Here is a 17,868-nt window from a genome sequence, read left to right on the forward strand (position 1 = left end):
GGTTAGGACTGTGCTGCATGCTCCTCATACAGGCCAGAATGTGGTGATTGCAGAGACCAGGCTGACACAATCAGGTGTCCAGATCCTTCTGCTGTAGTATAATCAGTATCGTGAGCGCGCTACCAGGAAGCTCAAAGGAACTGTGGAGAAATGAGGAATCCAAAACTGACTATGAGTTTTCAGAGATGGAGATGTCTTGAAGTGTTATTGATTGACAGGCCTGAGATGTCATCATGGAAATCTTGCTCAGTATCTTCCATTATTCTAGAGATGACTGAAGTTTAAAGCTTATCCATTAAATGTTAACTAAGCTTTCATGTGGCAGGATTGAAATTAATGAAACATAGCTGTGAGTGTCTTTAAAAAAAATGATATAATTGAGTGCTGCATTTCAATTGACATTAAAAGAGAAGAAGAAATAACTTGAAAAACTCTCCCTGCTTCCTACCACTGAATGGGGCACATTAAAACTTGTGTACCTGAGGATTACTCACCGCTCTTCCTTGCTCACCGTGTTACAGCAGTAGAACAGTAGCAAGGTCTTAAAGGTAGAGACTGTGTTCAGCAGAAATCACCAATTATCTTAAAAGGATGCAGAAGGCATTATTCTGCTCTGCACAGACCAGCATTCTGCAGCACCTGCTGGTTGTGTTCCTGCAAGCTCACCAGAAGGTCTTGGCATGGTACAGGAACTCTCTCAGTGTCTTGGTACATCTGGAAACTGACAGCTGCCTTTTTTCTTTCAGGGAGTGACTGGTGCTCTGGCTGTCTTGATGAAAGATGCTGTTAAGCCAAACCTCATGCAGACACTGGAGGTGAGCACGAATGATTCACTCTGTGTTTTCAGAAGCAAGAAGCATCTGGTCAGGCTCATTCATCACAGTCAGCATGGACTTTGTTTAGATGTGGAAGCTTATTGTGGTTTCCCACCTAAGACTCAGGGCTAGGGGGAAGAGCTTTACAGCTGTGCTGTAGGCTTGTGGGATGACCCTGGGGAAATGCAGTGCACCTTGTTGTGTCTCTTTTGTTGACTAACGTCAGGAAATGTTTTGAAAATCTAGATGGTGTGGGTGCAAGAGAATGGTAGAGTTGCTAAGATTTAGCCATCTGTTTCCTAAGTGGATTAATATCTCCACTTCTGCAGATTAATATAATCCAGTTGGCGATGTAGCCCGTAGTACTGATAATAAATATTTAATCAGAGGGCTTTAAAAACTTTATTTTTAACCTTCAGATAATGTAGTACTTAGCTCCTGAAATGATGCAGGTGTGCAAAATGTTCCCTCCTGATTTTCTTGATTTCTTTTTGCCTCCCTCACCCTCCTCCACTTCCTAGGGAACCCCAGTGTTTGTTCATGCGGGACCTTTTGCCAATATTGCACATGGGAATTCTTCAGTGTTGGCAGACAAAGTAGCACTGAAGCTTGTGGGTAAAGAGGGTTTTGTTGGTAAGTGTGTGGTGGTTTCGTTTGATCTGGGTGTTTTCTTTGTTTTTCAGGGAAATATTTCCTTTTTTTTTTTTTCAAGACTACCTTTGCTGCTTTTTATTTTCTGTCCCAGAAGAAGCTTCTGATTTCTGTAGTCAGAGCGCTGATTTCTTTGCCCAGCAACCTCTCACAAATTTCTGTGTTGTTTGTTTTTTCCTACTCTAGTTACAGAAGCAGGATTTGGTGCAGACATAGGCATGGAGAAATTCTTTAACATTAAGTGTCGTTACTCTGGTCTCCAGCCTAACGTGGTGGTATTGGTTGCTACTGTCCGAGCCCTGAAAATGCATGGAGGAGGGCCTGCAGTAAGTAATAAACAAGGTTTTATTTGGGCCTGAGGGGCTTTCATTCCAGTCCAGCCATTTAAAGCTCAGTAGGGCTTGATTTGCTTGTAATTGTCTTGAGATATGCAGTTATCCATATGTCCCTGCCGTTTGCAAGCTGCTTCATTTTAGTATGTTACACATACATACCTGCTCGTTTTGTTTTCCTAAAAAAAACGAGCTGGGGCACTTGTGTTGTTATCATAATCCTTAGTTTGTGAGAGCATCTTACAGTTTTTGGGTTTTTTTGTTTTTTTCTCCCTTAGAAAAAGGATCAGGCTGAAGTAGCGTGTTGTACCTTAATGCAGTTTAGTAAGAATCAAGTGTAAATTGTCAGAATAAAAATCTTATGGAGTACCCCCCTTTTTTTTTCTTCTTTAATTCACTCTCCAGGTCACTGCTGGGACACCTTTGCCGAAGGAGTACATGGAAGAGGTAATCTTATCTCCTTTACCTGTTGTGACAGTTGACCAATTAATTGCAGTCATTATATGATGTTATCATTCAGTGCACGTGTGGATAGCTGGTGTGTGTCATTTCTGTAGCTGGCAGGGAAATGCTTCCTTGTACAAGCTTTAAAGTTCTTTTTTTTTTTTTGTTCTAATGCTGTTACTTTGGCTCTGCTCTTTCAAGCATTTATTGTACTTGACCTCGCCAGCGTTCAGAGCCTTCCTTTTCTTCTGAGCTCACATAATTGTCTGTGCTCAATTTTTCATAGTAATGTCTGCTCAGTGTCCCTTGACCCTCTCAGTATACAGTAATTGCCTAGCTGAAATACTGTCTCTGAAAATATTCAGAGTGCTTGTCTAATTACTCCCTCCTTAGCAGCAGCAGTTTTGTTCTCCCCCTGCCCTTCTTTTGCAAGCTGGGAGGAAAGTGAACTGTTTCTGTCCTTGTGCCTCAAATGGTTGTGTACACTTGGGTAGTTGATCTGGTTCAGCTTTTTCACTTCCAACGCTTCCCTATGGATTACTCTTTTGATAGGAAGGGATGAAATGTCTGCACTTCCATGAATAATCTCTGATACTGTAAAATGTAAATATACATAAACTGAAAGCTGTTATCACAAACTTCAAACAAATGTCACAAAATTCACTGCTAATGATATTTAATACATGAAGAGGGATGTGTCATAGAGGTTTTGCTGTAAGGAGATAATGAGCATAGGTACTGACTTAAGAATAACAAAAAAAAATAAAGTGATTTCTCCTACCTCAGTTTTCATCTTCAGCTACCAAGTTATTAGAAACATTTATTCCTTTTCCTGTTTTCCATGCAAGACCACACGCTGCTCCTAAGTGTTCAGAAAGCAGCTCAGAAATTTTGCCCTTGTGGTTTCCATTCCTGTTTTGGCACTTAAATAATGAGCTGCAGATGCAGTGGATTTGGAGCAGAGGTTTCACTGCCTTTCATAAAACGTACAGTCTGCTTGCTGTCTTTTTTTTTTTTTTTTTACAGAACCTTCAGCTATTGGCAAAAGGTTGCAGTAACCTAAGCAAACAAATCCAAAATGCTCGGCTGTTCGGTGTGCCAGTGGTTGTGGCTGTCAATGCCTTCAAGTAAGTGAGCTGGCTGTTGAGCTGATGCATGAGGATAAAATGGCAGCCTTTTATATGCTGCATTTAACACGCTGTCTTGTTTTCAGCCCTGTCAACATATTGTTTGCAGGAAGCAGCATTCTGCAGTGCTTGAAGATACTGAATAAATAGTGGAGCTCTGCTCAGTCGCTTCAAATGCGTTGAGCAGTTTAATTTAGCTTAGGATCTTGTGACCAGTGACTTATGTGCCATTGCTTACACCCTAACTGGCTAAATTACCAGAGACAAAAGGTGCCTGTGACAGTATGGAATCTAAGTTCATAACAGATGGTGAGGTGCCTGTGCTGTAGACCACATTGCATTCAGTGGTCTGCAGTATGGAATGATGCCAAACCAAGAGGCATTTAAGGCTCTGCACGTTGTACTACAGAGGAAACAGAATCTGTGTGCGATCTTCCTTTATGCAAGCAAAAGGGCTTAGAACTGCTGCACTGAAGCTGATGCAGTTGAAGCAGAGTAAGCTAAGGATTGTTCATCTGAAGTGAGTGTGTATTAGCTGTTTCAGAGAAAGTATGGGTTTTAGCATTGTGTGCATGTGATATAGAACATCTTAGCATCTCCAAATCAGCAGGTACTAATGCCTTTTTGGGTTTTATCTGAAAATGAGTTGTGTTGTTGATACAAGCAGAAGGTCTGGAATGCTGCTGTCAGCAGTCTTGGGTTTCTGCATGCAGTTCCAGACAACTTCTTGCCTGCTGTTCATCTTGGAATCATCTTGGAATAGTGTTCTTCACTGAGGTGGAGCAGCCTTGTGGTTGGTAACTTCTCAACAACAGTGACTTCCTGATGGCTGGGTCCTTTAATTTCTTCTGACAGCATTTGTCTTTTGTAGACAAGAATGAGAGAGGGGTAGAACAAACCATTGATGTACTGCACGTACATTCTGACACAAATGCACAAACTTTTTTCTTTACAGGACAGATACAAAGGCTGAACTGGCTCTTGTAGTACAACTGGCAAAAGAAGCAGGAGCATTTGATGCTGTGGAGTGCACTCACTGGGCAGAGGGTGGTAAAGGAGCTGTTGCATTGGCCCAGGCTGTTGAGAGGGCATCACAGACACCCAGCAACTTCAGGTTCCTCTATGATGTGGAGGTAAGAACTTGCATGATTACAGAGGTACTTTGGTTGTTTTTAAGTTGGAGATTACTTGGTCTGCCTTAATTGGCTGAAAGTTGCCTGCAAGTCTGCTCAGAGAAACTGAGAAGAAAATGGCTTTTAGAACATAACATTTATTCCACGAGTCTCAAATACCTAGTTTGTCACTTCCTGTTGTTTTGACTACTAAATGAAATATAGTTTACTTTTGATAGTGAAAGATGCAGCTCTGACACAGCTAGAGATGGCAGACAGGTTACTGTGACAGACAGCCACGTTCCAGCGCAGGGAGAAGTTTATTCTTCCATCTCAGATATGCATTCTTGTCAGAAAATGGACTGGAAAAACCCTCATCAAACCTGTTACCTTATTGGGGAATTTCTGGATGTGCTTGGTGCTCAGAATGGGAGTACAATAGGCTGTGGAGCATGACATGGAACATCCATTTCTAACTTGTTTCTTTCTCTGGAAACAAGTCTTACAGTTTTACACTGCAGGACAGGTGGAAGAGTGTGTGTTTCTAATGACTTTGTACTTCATCAAATTTGATGGTGACTTAGAGGTGATGAAGTTACTGTTAGTTACCATGTTGTGCCTAAAAGTGCCCAGTCGAGAACCCAGTGAGGTACAGCGGTGTCACTACATCTATTTCAGCTCCTAAATCATGTTAAGGACAAAAACTGAAGTGTTCATTTGTGCTCTTATTCAACAGTTAGTTTCTGTTCTCTCAAGTTATTTTATCTGCTTTTTGACTTAAACTTGGGAGAGAATAAAGACATCTCTTGCAAGTGGTGGTAATTAATATGTAAATGCAGCTTAGAATAAATGCTGATGTGTATCTTTCTTTCTGACTGTAATAAATGAGTTTTGCAGCAAGACAAGTGAAGCCTGTTTTAAAACCCCTCAAATTACTGTTCAGCTTTGTTTTACAGCATGTGAGAGTCTCTCTCATAGCTGCAGATAGACACAACACAGATGAACTGTGAAGCTGCTGTGACATCATTGCTTTTTGTAATTTGGCCGTGCTCACTTGCCTGTCTTCTTTTCTAGCTCCCTGTTATAGATAAAATCAGAATTATTGCACAGAAGGTCTATGGGGCAAGTGACATTGAGCTGCTACCACAAGCACAGGAGAAAGTCACCGTGTACACCAAGCAGGTTAGTTTACTCTATCACCCGTTACCCAGTGATGCTTTTCCTTTTAAAATAATCATACTGCAGGGAAGTTCAAATTGTGTGTAAAGGGGGGTTATCACCTAACATGTGTCCAGCACTCGCTGGATGCTGCCAAGGCAGAGGAGGATGAGAAGGTGTTATGGGAAGGGAGAAAGTTGCCATGGCTTTTAGTGCAGAAAACAGAACTAATCTGTCTCAGTAATACGTCCCTAATAATGTGGAGGGGGAAAAAAGGAAAGCAGATTCAGTAATCTATCTATACTCTCCTGTAAATACTTTCTGCATTCTCCAATTTTTTAGCAGTTTGGGAATTCTGGGATGGCAAATGGTCACACTGGTGCTAAATAGTCTCTGTTTTTTTGTTGTTTGTTTTGGTTTTTGTCATGTCCCACTGAGTTGTCCAGTTTTCAGTCCCATGTACATTTTGGGAAGCCCCAGCCATGTTGGGGAAAAGAGTTCTACAGGTGCTACTTATGGCTACTGCTTCTTATGGCTGCTTCTATGTGTTGAACTTCTAATTATAAGCTTTCTGATTGTTGTATTGTTTTTTCCTCTTGATCACGGCGTTCTTGTAAATGTACCTGCTTTTCAGGTACCTTCTGCATTCATGAAGGTTTGTAATGGGTCGTGAAGAGGAAAGCAATGTGAGAATTGTCCATGCTTTGTTTAGTGTGCTTGAGTAGTTTTATTTCTGGATTTTGTGTACTGCTGGCATATGTCATTTCTTGTTTTTGTGTTTCTTGTGAGTTCTATCAAAATACCATAGCTGTATAATTGCTCCTTCCTCACAATATGCAATTATATTGATCAAATAGTTCTAATTAACCCACTTCAGCTGTATGAGAGCTTTAGTTCTGAGCTGTTTGAATTAATATTTTGGGAAGAGAGAAGAAACCAAGTTAGATATCTAGATATTCAGCACTTCCATAACGCTTCCACACCATTAACCTTTTCCTCAGTTGGACGTGCTGGGATCCATAGTTATCCTTCCCTTAATAGTAGGAAGAGGGGCAGAGTTTGGGAGCGAGAATGAGGATGCAGAATGGTCAGTGGGTCAGATAGCTGTGGGTGAAGAAATTGCATAAAATTACACGGTGACACTGACAATGGTAAAGTGGAGCAGTAATTTTTGCAGACAAGAATGGTTGCTGTTTTTTCACTTAACTTCTCTTTCTCTCTTCTTTTTCACTGTCGTGCCCAGGGCTTTGGAAACCTGCCAATCTGCATGGCTAAAACTCACTTATCGTTGTCTCATGACCCTGAACAAAAAGGAGCACCCACAGGTTTTGTTCTGCCAATCCGAGATATCCGGGCCAGTGTTGGTGCTGGGTTCCTGTACCCCCTGGTCGGCACGGTGAGTGAGTGAAGCCCCCAGCTGGGGGGTGGGAATCAAACTTCACATCCATTCCAGTTATGAAAGATATCTTCAAGGAAAAGAGCCCTCATTTACAGATGATGTTTTAGTAGTTCAGTGCATAAGATGCCCTTAGTATGTTTTTTTTCAGAGGGAAGCTAAATAAGTTATCTGTTTGAACATTTAGCAAGCTTCCTGTGTACTCTCCATGTCCCACATCTCTGTCTTCCTGGAATTCAGGAAAAGGGTGAGCTCTGTACCTCATGAATTCTGGGAACAGCAGGCTGACAGAGGGCCTACCTAAGTGCCCCCGTGACTTGGAATTCCTGATGCACTTTGCAGTATTGCTGCTGAAATCTGTGTGCACCAGCAGAACTAAACAACTTTTCCACAGCTTACAAAGCAAATAACTTTTGATGAGACAGCTCCAAAGCAAAGCTGATCTGTACTGTTCATCATTTGTCAGTCTTGCCCCCCATTATTTTCTCATTGTTTTGCTGACCATCTGTTTGCTGTTTGGTCTGCATCGATTCCTACAGTTTATTTCACTATGCCCTTGAGTTTTTATTTTCTGTTCTTTGAGATGGTTGTCACGTCAGCTGAGGGGTGAGAGAGTAGCTACAATGGAAGCAGGATCCTGGCATAGCTTTGATGTGAATGGGCTGGCAGAAAGAGGACCTACTTGCAAAATGAACTAACATTCAGCTTTGTGTCTAAAGAAAGAATGTTAAGATGAAAGGCTCCACTGGAAATCTTATCTGGGGAAATCTATTCTGGGAAAATGTTAAGTAACTTCTTAGGTTATTGCAGGAGATGGAGCAGTTGGAGCAAGCAGCTCTGGTTTTTTTTCTCACTGTTTTTGGGCATACACTTTTTTTTACTGAAGTCTTCATGGCAACATTTGTTTTAATTAGCTGTCTTTCAAAACTGTTAGTGTCACACGGCTCAGATGCTGAAATTTGTTGATTTAAGAGTTGTTTCCTTTCCTCCTTCAAATGCTTGCTCTCAGAGAGCCAGGTAAGTGTTTCCAGATTACCCCAACAGAAATAAAATAACCACATCCTGAATGAAGTTTGGCACATCCTTCTTTTCAAAGAGTACTGTGTGTTTTTGGAATACAGTGAAAGTATCCCAAAACAGAAATGCTCATTCTTGCTCTTAGCTACTTTTCTGCAAGCCAAAATTTTATCCAAACTGATTATGTTTAATATATTTTTATATAACGCAGAAGGAAAGAGTACACAGCGGTAACAAGATAGATGAAAGAAAGGTGATTACAGACATTGAACCTAAAGTTCTGTCTCTTTCTGATGTCTTCCCTTTCTACGAAGCTGAAGTTTCCATCCTTCCTCCCTGCACAGATTTGTAACGCTTATTTGGCAGTTAATCATGATGTTGACCTTGCTGGAATTAATAGTAAGCCCTCCAGTTGGGGACATGAAGATTGTTCTTCTGTGGTGTCTGCTAGGCCAGGAAAGGGATGTCCCTTTGAGAGGCAGCCCAGAGTATTTTGAATCAATCACCATTTTAAAACCATTCAACAGGATACATGCTAGCCTCAGAGTGATTTTTTGGCAACCATTGAATTGTGAGCTGAAAACACAGAAAATATGCAGCTCTCTCCAGAAGTTGTAAGGAATTTGAGGTGAAACTGATCCCCAGTGTGTGCATGCTCTTGGTATTTGGAGTTAATTGAGAAGGTACATCACAGTTTTTCTCAGCCTCTGAATTTTGGGTGTTTCCTTTCTGGCTCAGTGTTGAAGCTGTTGTCTTTGAATGCAATACTTTGAGGTATAAAAGGAAATACCGTTTCAAGGATTATCTAGATTTATCTTTGAGCATGAAATAGTAATGAAAATGAAACAAATGTTTGGACTCAGACTGGTTGGATTTCTTTCTTATCTGGTGCCACCGGAGAACTGAAAACAAAGTATTGAATCAGCTCTTTTGAGGTCCTCCATGGCACTTTTCCTGGAAGTTGTGCAAATGTTATAAATAATATGTTCCAGTTGGTGTTGGTTCATTTGAAATCTGTAGGGGGATTGATGATATCTGAGTAGCTTAAATTTTTTCATGCGAATAGTGAGAATGCATTTTTTTCCCTCTCATGTATGAAAGGAGAGGAGGAGGAGGAGCTTCTTTTCCCTAGCTCTGAAAATAATTGAGTGCATTAAGCATTGTGGACATTTGTGCAGAAAATTCATAGCCTGAAAGAGGAAATCAACCCTGAACTGCATCAAAATTCGGTGCGTAGTTTGCCTTTAGCTAATAGATAACAGAGTAGCCACTGTGAGCTGCCCTGTGAGTAGGAGAGGAGGAAAACTGACCAATCCTTTCAAAACACAAAGGGCAAGAAGGGTTACATCAGGCCCATATTCATCAACACAGCAACTCCTGTTGTCATGACTGTCACTCTCAGCTCTTGCTGTGGCCCTCTGGATGTGTAGGTGGAGATCTACAAAACTGTACAACTCTCCAGAGATGCATACATAAATAGGTGCTTTTTTGTTCTGCATGACAGAGGTGGAGACTGTGGTGGGGATTGAAAAGCCCTTCCAGATGCTTTGGATCTCTTATATTTTGCTCTCATGAGCAAAGTATTTCACACAATGGAGCATAAAGACAAGGAGTGATAGCCATATCTGAGGTCCACTCTTTGCTGTCCTGGAAAGCAGCAGCTGTGACAGAAAGCTGGAGCAGACCTAGCAGTCATTGCAAAGGATGTGCTTGAAGTGACTTTTACCTCTGCACGAAGCGTGTACATCTTGCAGTGGTACAGTACATATGGGACTGCAGTTAGCACTTGTAATAGCTTAGGAAAATGAGGTGGGATTCCAAAAGCTCCCAGAACAGTTTTGAGAACTGCAGCAAATGCTTAACCTTGCTGCTGAGCTTATTACCCAAATTTGATTTGTGTGCAAAGTACATCGGGAGAAAATACCAGGTTTCTGAAGAGGTCTTTAATCTAATGGAGACAGGCATAGCAATGACTGATTGTGAAAGCTGAGGCTGGGTGATGTAGATGGAAGGTGAAATGCTGTGCTTTTGTTTAAGGGGGAAGTGACCACTGACACAAGCTGTCAGGTGTGGTCACAAGTTGTCCACCTTCGCAGAGCATCCATGTTAGCCTGCATGTGCTGCTGGGCTCAACACTGACTTATGGAACGAAGTTGTCATCTGCATTAGTAAATCAGGCCAAGTGTAGTCCCTGCTGGCTTTGCTTTTTGCAGCTCTGAAAGTGGGTTTCAACAGTGGGGATGACTTGAAAGGCCTGGCCTGAGGCGGGCGCAGTGCAGGCAGCTGTTCTGCTAGCTTCAGTCCTCCTGCTGTGCACTCATTCTAACTTGTGTGCCCCAAAATGACCCAGTCAGGAAAGCAGACCTATCCATTTCTATTAAAGCTTTGTTTCAGGTGTTTTTCTTGGGTTCTTTTGTTGTTTGTTTGGTGTTTTTGTGTTGTTTTTTTTTTGGGGGGGGGGGGCAGGGTTGTCTGTTTGTTTTAAAACCTCTTATGTCAACAGTGATTTTAGAACAGTTATAATTAGGAATAGTATTAAAGACTTTTAATCAGTTGAGACTTTGCAATCAGCAAAGCTGTATTTCAACGTGCATCTGCATTTCAAGACTAGGAAGCTGCCACGAGCAGCTCGTGTCTCCCTGCAGCAGCTCCCATGTAACAGCTGAGCCATGGGCTGAGCTGGTTGATCTGCTACATCAGGAGTTCCTGGCTCTTGTGATGTGCTTCAAAATGGTGTATGGCCGTCCTCCAGCAGTATGTTTGTAACTGAGGTGCTGCATTGGCTGTTGCTAACACAGTTCTCAGCACCGAGTAAGAATTCTGTCTTCTCTTCAGTTATGTGCTTCCATTTAACGGTGTATCTCTCGTGATCCAGATGAGCACCATGCCAGGACTTCCCACGAGACCCAGCTTTTATGATATCGACTTGGACCCGGTGACAGAACAAGTGAATGGGCTCTTCTGAAAAGAATTTCAACCAGAGGTGTGTGTCCCTTCAGGTGAGGTGGCTTTCAATGTTTGGGCTTGATTTCTCAGCGTGGGATAACAGAGCCATGCCAATTGCTTATTACACTATGCATTTCCAAGTAACGTGTGATTATATTCCAGCCTGAAAGTTGCCTGCAGTACTGTTCGATAGTAATTAAATTTATTTTTCTTTTTAGCTCCCAGAACACCTGATGAGTCACATAAATGAAACTATTCACTGATCTTTTTTCAAGTCAAAACAAGATACGACTGAGAATGCAATGCAAGGAGTGACTGAAAAGAGTACTGAAGGATAAAACACTTATTTTTAATCTGTAATAATTCTTAAACTACTGTGTTCCAGGCTAGTTGGAACGAAGTATACTTCCTGTACAACCTTCCTGCTTCATAGCTGGAGCAGAATACAGAAGCTTAGGTTTAGTGATCTCTTAGAGCCACAGAATCACTTCGGTTGGAAAACACCTTCAGGATCGTCAAGTCCAACCAGCTGAAGGACTGAAACTCTAATTAAGGTAGTAAGCACAAAAAGGAGAAAAGGTACATCTATGAGATCTTGCCTTGATTCACTGAGATGATTTTTAATGATTAAAAATCCTAAAGCTGGAGCTGTTTGTAACAGTCTTGGGACCTGGTTGTCTTAACAGTAGGGTTTTTGTGACATGGATTGTCTTGGGAAGTCTCATACACTGATACTCCTTTCTGTCATACTGAATTCTGTATTCCATTTCTCACGCTGTGGGAGGATTTGCTGTGCTATGAAACTGCACCAGTTAACTTTAAAGGAGGGATCAGGGAGGAATCCTTTTGTCATTTCTTACCTGGCTTCTGCTGTGCCTCACCCCTGCGGACACCTGAGCCGTGCCAGATTTCTCTTTCAGAAAGCCCAGCTGTGACTGCTGTAATTCTTACTGCTGGAAACTGAACTTCTGGGTGTCAGATCTGTGGGTACCCAGATCTCTGGAGTGTACCTGTGGCTTCTGCCAGAAGTGCCTTTTGAACCATCTTTTGCTCAGCAATAGGTACAGGGAGGCCACAGAACAGCCTCCTTTCCTAAGGTACCTTCTGGGTGCACAGAAGCTGCATGAACAGTGATTGAGTCATTGTAGTGGGCTTTGTCAGCAGGCCAAAATCACTTGGTAACAGAAATAGAGTTGCTGTCAGATTTTTAACTAATACAAATAAAGGGTAAAAACTTCACGTGCTTTCTGGGTTTTAATGTACGTGCTGAGATTAATGAAGCAGAACTTCTTTCTGTGATTACCTGGGTAATGCAGCAGTCCCAGTATTGACAATTACGATGATCATTGCAGTAATAAGTTGCCTGCAATGCACCACTGTGTGCGTTTTATCTTGTTTCCTTTCCTGGATGACGTGTGTCATCTATAGGAAATAAACTGCCTGAATTATTCAGTGCTTTTGGGTTTACTTGCAGTTGACTGCGGAAGATCTGAATTAAGATGCTGGCTTTATTAAGTTTGACTGCCCTGCTCACAGCTGAGTATTTCTGGCTTCTCTTTCTGCATAGACTGGCGGGGCCCATCTGCTTGCATCCAAACTGAATCTGAAAGCGTTCTGATCTCAGTGAGAACCAGGAGAATTGTGGTGCACACCAACGTAAGGATGCATTGGTGGTACACAGCTACTAAATACAGGGAGCAAATTATTCAGGAGGGGGGAGTAATTATCTAACAATTACCTAGTTGTCACAGGAGCAAGGACGGAATGATTTCAATTGTTATAAGCACACGTAGGGGATGTTCACAGCCTCCTCGGATTTGCTTCTAGATGGCATTTGGCTGTGAGGTCACTGGCAGGCAGATTTCACAGAGCACAAAAAGGTGCTTTTGGGGTCTGGGGGTTGCCACTTCCATGGCTGGAAGTGCCCTTACCCGCAGCACCTTGCTGCAGCCTTTCCTTGCAGCACACTGCTGCTGCTGAGACTGCTGTCAGTTCTTGCGTTTAATCCCTGTTCTCTCATCTTGCAGAGGCTTCCCTGTTGCACTGCCTTCCTGCAAGCGCTCTACGTTCCCCCTTCATTTTCTGCTTCTGAAAGATGGGATAAGTGCTAATTTATGCTAAGATTAGCCTCTTTTAGTTCAGCATGAGATCACAGACATGTGGTTGAGAGAGACGGTTCAGGAGGGCTCTGCTCTGCAGCCTGCAAACTGGACGTGGATTTGCTGAGCAGTGGGGGACTGCTGACAGCAAAGCTCGAGGGCCGGCAGCAAATAGCTCTCCAGAGAAGAGTGGCAAATGCTTTTCTGCCCCGTGCTTCAGATGTGCCTGTATCCCCCCCAGCTGGAAGCAGGGGCAATGGCCTTGTGCTCAGGGCCTGTGTTTAGCTCTGATGAACTGTACCGTCATTAGAACCCTGTTGCCAAATGAAGGTTATTGTACTGAGTGAATGCCAGCAACCACGGCTCGTAGGGGAGCTTTTAAAATGACGGTTCCTTGCGGTCCCCCGATGGGTGGAAGCACACTATTGGCTGCAATTTCAGCCAGAAGAACACATTTTCTCCCTTTTTTTGGGGGGTGGGGAGGAGGGCACGTGTATTTCCTTAAGGACAACCTCTGCTGGAAGCCACTTGCAGGCTCGACGTATGCTCCAGCACCCTGCGAAGCAATTCATATCCTCACAACATCGGTGGGCGTCGCTGAGCTCCCCGTCGGGATGAATGGGACGTTCCGCGAGCTCCAGCCCTGCCTTCGCGTTGCTCCTTCGGCTGCACTCGGAGTCGTTTCCCAGGCGCCCTCCCATCATCAACCGTAACCGCCGGGGATGCAGTTTTGGAGTCAGATTTCAGCAAGCGGGAAGAACAAAAATAAACAGCCCCCTGCAGCTCGGGGGGGCGGGGGGCGGGGGGCTGCCGGCAGTGCCCTCCCCGCCGGCCCTGGGGGGGCGCGGCTGCGGCGGGAGGCGGCGGCGGCGCAGCCGCGCAGAGCCGTGGTCGTGCCGCGCCGTGCCGCAGGTGAGGAGCCGAGGGGACCCGCGGGGATACGGGAGGAGGGGGTCGGGGTGGGGGTGGGGGGTAAGCGGATGCCCACGGAGCGCCCCCAGATTTCCCGGGACGCGGGCTCCGGAGGCGGGATGCGCTCGGAGCGCAGCGCTTCGTCCCTCCCACGTGGGCGCCGAGCGCGTTTTCCGCCGCCAGAAGCAGCGAGCGGAACGGAGCCCGCTCCGCGGGCGCGGAGCTCAGAGCCGGCAGCGCCCACGGGAGAGGCGGCCCCGGGCCGGGACGGCGCCGCCACGCGGATCTGCTGAGCCCGGGGGTCGGCGGACGGCCGCGAGAAGTTGGGCTGCGGCGTGCGCTTTCCTTTCCCAAACGTTCCCTCTGCGGTTTGGATTTTTGCGAGGGTGACGGTGCTGATGGACGCGCGTGGTGTTCATTGAGGTTGCCATGGGAGGCGTGCACGTAGCGTGGATGTGCTTCCTTCATTGCCGTGCGATTTCGCTTTTGTGTTCCTCCTCTTGTGTTCGGCGTTCTGCGCGTTGTCGGCTGGTGCATTAAAGATCAAAATATCGGCCGTCTCGGGGTGTGATTTCTCGGGCTGCAAGTGTGAGTGCGTGCGGGGCGGTGGAGGGAGATGGAGCCAACTGTAGGAGCAAGAAATATATGTGTGTGTGAGTAATATAGGTTTGTCATAATGTGAGCAATTAGAAAAAAATACGGCCACTTCTGCCGTGCCAAGTAGTGTTTTCTGTGTTGGAACAGCACGAAGTTGGCATAATAGGGGCTTTATTTTGCCTTTGGATATGGGTAGCCCGAGATTGATCTGCTTTTCTGTCCCTTGTATGCATCCCAGGCTGAAATACCATGCTCAAAATTACTTCTTAATCCTGTGAGTTTTGCTCTGTGCGTCTCACCACTTGTTCGTTGTGTTGCAGGTCAGAGCTGAGAGCGTCAGCCACGCTCAGAGGCAAACCTCACCCAGCCCTGCCAGGAGCTGATCAGAATCCACGGCACAGCAGCAGCTGAGCTGGTGCTGGGGGGCAGAGCACCTCCACTCGCTGCCACCACGCTGCTTCAAGCAAGTTCCTCGTCCCCCTCGAGCTGCCCGTGGGCTGAATAAAAGTTGTTAACTCTTGGCTTGATTTGTCATCCTTTGGGGGAGTAAAACCAAGGTCAGACTGTCCACTCAATGCTTGTACTGTTAGAGTGAGCGCGACCTGAAGTGGGGTGTCCCAGAGGTTGAGAGTGACTGTGGTTCTTCAAGTCTGCCTGGGACTCCTTGGAGAGGCCATAAAGCGAGTGAGAAGATGCAATGGGAGTTACAAAGCAGACGCAGTAGCTGTGTTGGAACAGCTCTGCACATTGCCACATCCGCTTGTTAAAAAGCAACCACTGCTGCTTTGAGGACAGTTTGGGGAAAAAGCCATTTGAGCATCTCCACTGCTTTTCTGCATTAATCAGGACAGTCAGTACACAGACAAAGGAGAGGTGCAAGTATGGCAAAGGCAGCTAAGGAAATACAAATGGAGAACCCGAGCGAGCTGGAGGCTCCTAATGCAGGGACACCATGCCCCCCACTGGAAGAACAGGCAGAAAAACCCTCCGTACTCTGTTTTAAGAAGCGGAAGAAGTCCTGTAAGAAGGGGCTGACAAGTAAGGACACATGTGAGGGAGCTTCTGCAGCCTCAGAGGAGAAAAGCCAGTGCATCAACACAGAGCAAGGGGAGGCGAAAGCTTCTGCTCAATTGAGACCCTCCAGAGGAGCCTGGGCAGCTCTCAAAAGTCTCACAAAGCCTCAGAGAAGGCAGAAATCCTCATCGCGGAAGAAGGCATCCTCTGATTCCCAGGTGCAGCTGGAGATGGATGCAGAGGAGAGCTGTGTACAAGGTCTCCCAAGGAAAAAGGCTGGCTCAGGGCTCAAGATGCCCTGTGTGCGCTTCTTGAGAGGCAAGAAAAAGCCCAGCCCCTCAGAGGTGGTGGAGGAGTCAGAGGACAGTGCCCAAGCGAACGAAGTGATGGGCATTTTGAATAAAGCCATTGAAGAGCTGGAGGATATGGCAGAGCCCTGTGACAAGGACAAGTCCCCGAGCCCACTCCCTGCAGAGGACGTGGCCCCAGCAGAGCCCTGTGACAAGGACAAGTCCCTGAGCCCACTCCCTGCAGAGGACGTGGTCCCAGCAGAGCCCTGTGACAAGGACAAGTCCCTGAGCCCACTCCCTGCAGAGGACGTGGTCCCAGCAGAGCCCTGTGACAAGGACAAGTCCCTGAGCCCACTCCCTGCAGAGGACGTGGTCCCAGCAGAGCCCTGTGACAAGGACAAGTCCCTGAGCCCACTCCCTGCAGAGGACGTGGTCCCAGCAGGGCCCTGTGGCAGGGCTGAAGCCCTCAGCCCGCTGCCTGCAGAGGACCAGGACATGTTGGTGGAAGGTGCCAGTGCAGATGGGAAGAGTGAGCCCTCAGTAGAGCCCAGGCCTGACGTGGATGAACACACAGAGTGCATCGCTCAGTCAGAAATTCCCAGTTTGGAGCCTGTTAATGAGCCGGTGCAGGAAAAGCTGCCTGAGGGGGGTCCACACCAATCTGCAGCCCAAGTGGAAGAGAGGGAAGTTGCTCCTGAAGTCACGGTTTCCACAGATGAACCCAGCAGCACCCCTGAAATCACCGAGGTGCAGGAAACAGCCACTGTCTGCAAGGAGCTTCCTGAAACGGGCGAGTCGGAGAGGAGCACTGATGTTCCTGTGGAGTGCAAATCTGAGGAGACCGTGGTGGATTTTAGTCCATCAGTGTTTAAAGATGACGCAGTGAGTGTGCAGAGCAGTTCCAGCCATCAGGAGAAACCAGAAGTCAACATGGGCACCGGCGTTGGCATCGTCATCACCGTCACAGAAGCCGTGGACTCTGATGACACTGATTCTGATCAGGCCTACGAGCCATCCCTGGTTTTACACCACAATAAGCAGAAAGGGAATAAAAAATCCAGTGGGAGCTTTGATTTTGGTCAAAAAGAGGGCCCTGGGGCTGGCAGTGGTGCTGTGGCGGAGGAGAAAGGTCTGGGTGACCAGGGCCACAGGACTTCGGATCAGTACGAGTTGCTCCTCATAGAAACGGCGTCTTCCCTTGTGAAGGCGGCCATCCAGTCGTCCATAGAGCAGCTGGTCAACGAGATGGCTCTGGAACAGAATAAACACAACAGTTTTCTGTGATGGTGACGGTGCCCCCAGATGAGGGTGATTCCAAGCTGCTTCGGCCTGAGGAGGGGAGCAGGAGGGCTCTGGAGGCCACTGCGTAGTTAGCTCTGCATGCCCGTGACGTTGTGTGTGTGTTTATCTGTATGAAATTGGTCCCGGGGTGTGGGACAGGCCCTGCTGGGCACAGCGAGTGCACGAGGCCTGGCTGCAGGAAGGTGCAAGTGTTGCAGTGTTTTCATTTATTAGCATCTTTGTGTTGATTTCAGCTGTCTTCCATTCCAGCCTTCCCTGCTGTTACTGGTGTAAACGCTTTTAGGAGGAGGCCCTGTTGGCAGCAAGCAACCTCCCACCACTGGGTCCAGTTCAGTGCATGTTGAGCGCAGCTGGAGGTTTGCTCAGTGGGCACAAGGAAGGAAGAAGGGACCGAGGTGTGCCATCAATGGCACCAAGGCCAAGCAGTTAGCATTGCATTCAGAGGCGTAGGAACCACGATCCGAAGTCCCATCAGATGGAAACTGGGTGAGTGCAGTGAGCAGCACGTTTTGGCCAGGTTATGGCCCCAGCCCGCTCCTCCGGCCTACCCGCTTTGTCACAAGCTGCCTGTGCATCAGCCATCGCACCGCAGCACAGCGTCAGCTCCCCTTGCTGACTTGGGGCTGCACAAACTCCAAGAACGTGGCCTCGCTTCG

General features: G+C 46.1%; 2 protein-coding genes across 2 annotated transcripts in view; both read left to right on the top strand.

Annotated features, from left to right (window-relative positions):
- The window catches only part of MTHFD1 (methylenetetrahydrofolate dehydrogenase, cyclohydrolase and formyltetrahydrofolate synthetase 1), a 37,781-nt gene extending 26,458 nt beyond the window's left edge, over nucleotides 1-11,323 (top strand). Inside the window, exons 19-28 of the mRNA XM_065749061.1 lie at nucleotides 747-815; nucleotides 1,337-1,448; nucleotides 1,653-1,792; nucleotides 2,204-2,245; nucleotides 3,269-3,369; nucleotides 4,325-4,502; nucleotides 5,556-5,663; nucleotides 6,883-7,035; nucleotides 10,928-11,035; nucleotides 11,217-11,323. Of these exons, the coding sequence (XP_065605133.1) occupies nucleotides 747-815; nucleotides 1,337-1,448; nucleotides 1,653-1,792; nucleotides 2,204-2,245; nucleotides 3,269-3,369; nucleotides 4,325-4,502; nucleotides 5,556-5,663; nucleotides 6,883-7,035; nucleotides 10,928-11,017 (993 nt within the window). The 3' untranslated portion in view covers nucleotides 11,018-11,035; nucleotides 11,217-11,323. The remainder of the gene's footprint in view (nucleotides 1-746; nucleotides 816-1,336; nucleotides 1,449-1,652; nucleotides 1,793-2,203; nucleotides 2,246-3,268; nucleotides 3,370-4,324; nucleotides 4,503-5,555; nucleotides 5,664-6,882; nucleotides 7,036-10,927; nucleotides 11,036-11,216) is intronic.
- Nucleotides 11,324-15,006: 3,683 nt separating this feature from the next.
- On the top strand, nucleotides 15,007-17,483 carry AKAP5 (A-kinase anchoring protein 5). The gene has a single exon (XM_065755668.1). The coding sequence runs from the start codon at nucleotides 15,488-15,490 to the stop codon at nucleotides 17,192-17,194; it is 1,707 nt and encodes a 568-aa protein (XP_065611740.1). The 5' UTR covers nucleotides 15,007-15,487; the 3' UTR covers nucleotides 17,195-17,483.
- The last annotated feature ends 385 nt before the right edge of the window (nucleotides 17,484-17,868 follow it).

This window comes from Cyrtonyx montezumae, unplaced genomic scaffold, assembly GCF_038088225.1.
Source record: "Cyrtonyx montezumae isolate F1298 unplaced genomic scaffold, pur_monq_1.0 scaffold_10, whole genome shotgun sequence".
In the NCBI taxonomy this organism is placed as follows: Eukaryota; Metazoa; Chordata; class Aves; order Galliformes; family Odontophoridae; genus Cyrtonyx; species Cyrtonyx montezumae.

Bases quoted from the DNA above. Each gene is read 5' to 3' on its own strand.
- AKAP5 (XM_065755668.1), top strand. From the start codon at position 15,488: ATGGCAAAGGCAGCTAAGGAAATACAAATGGAGAACCCGAGCGAGCTG.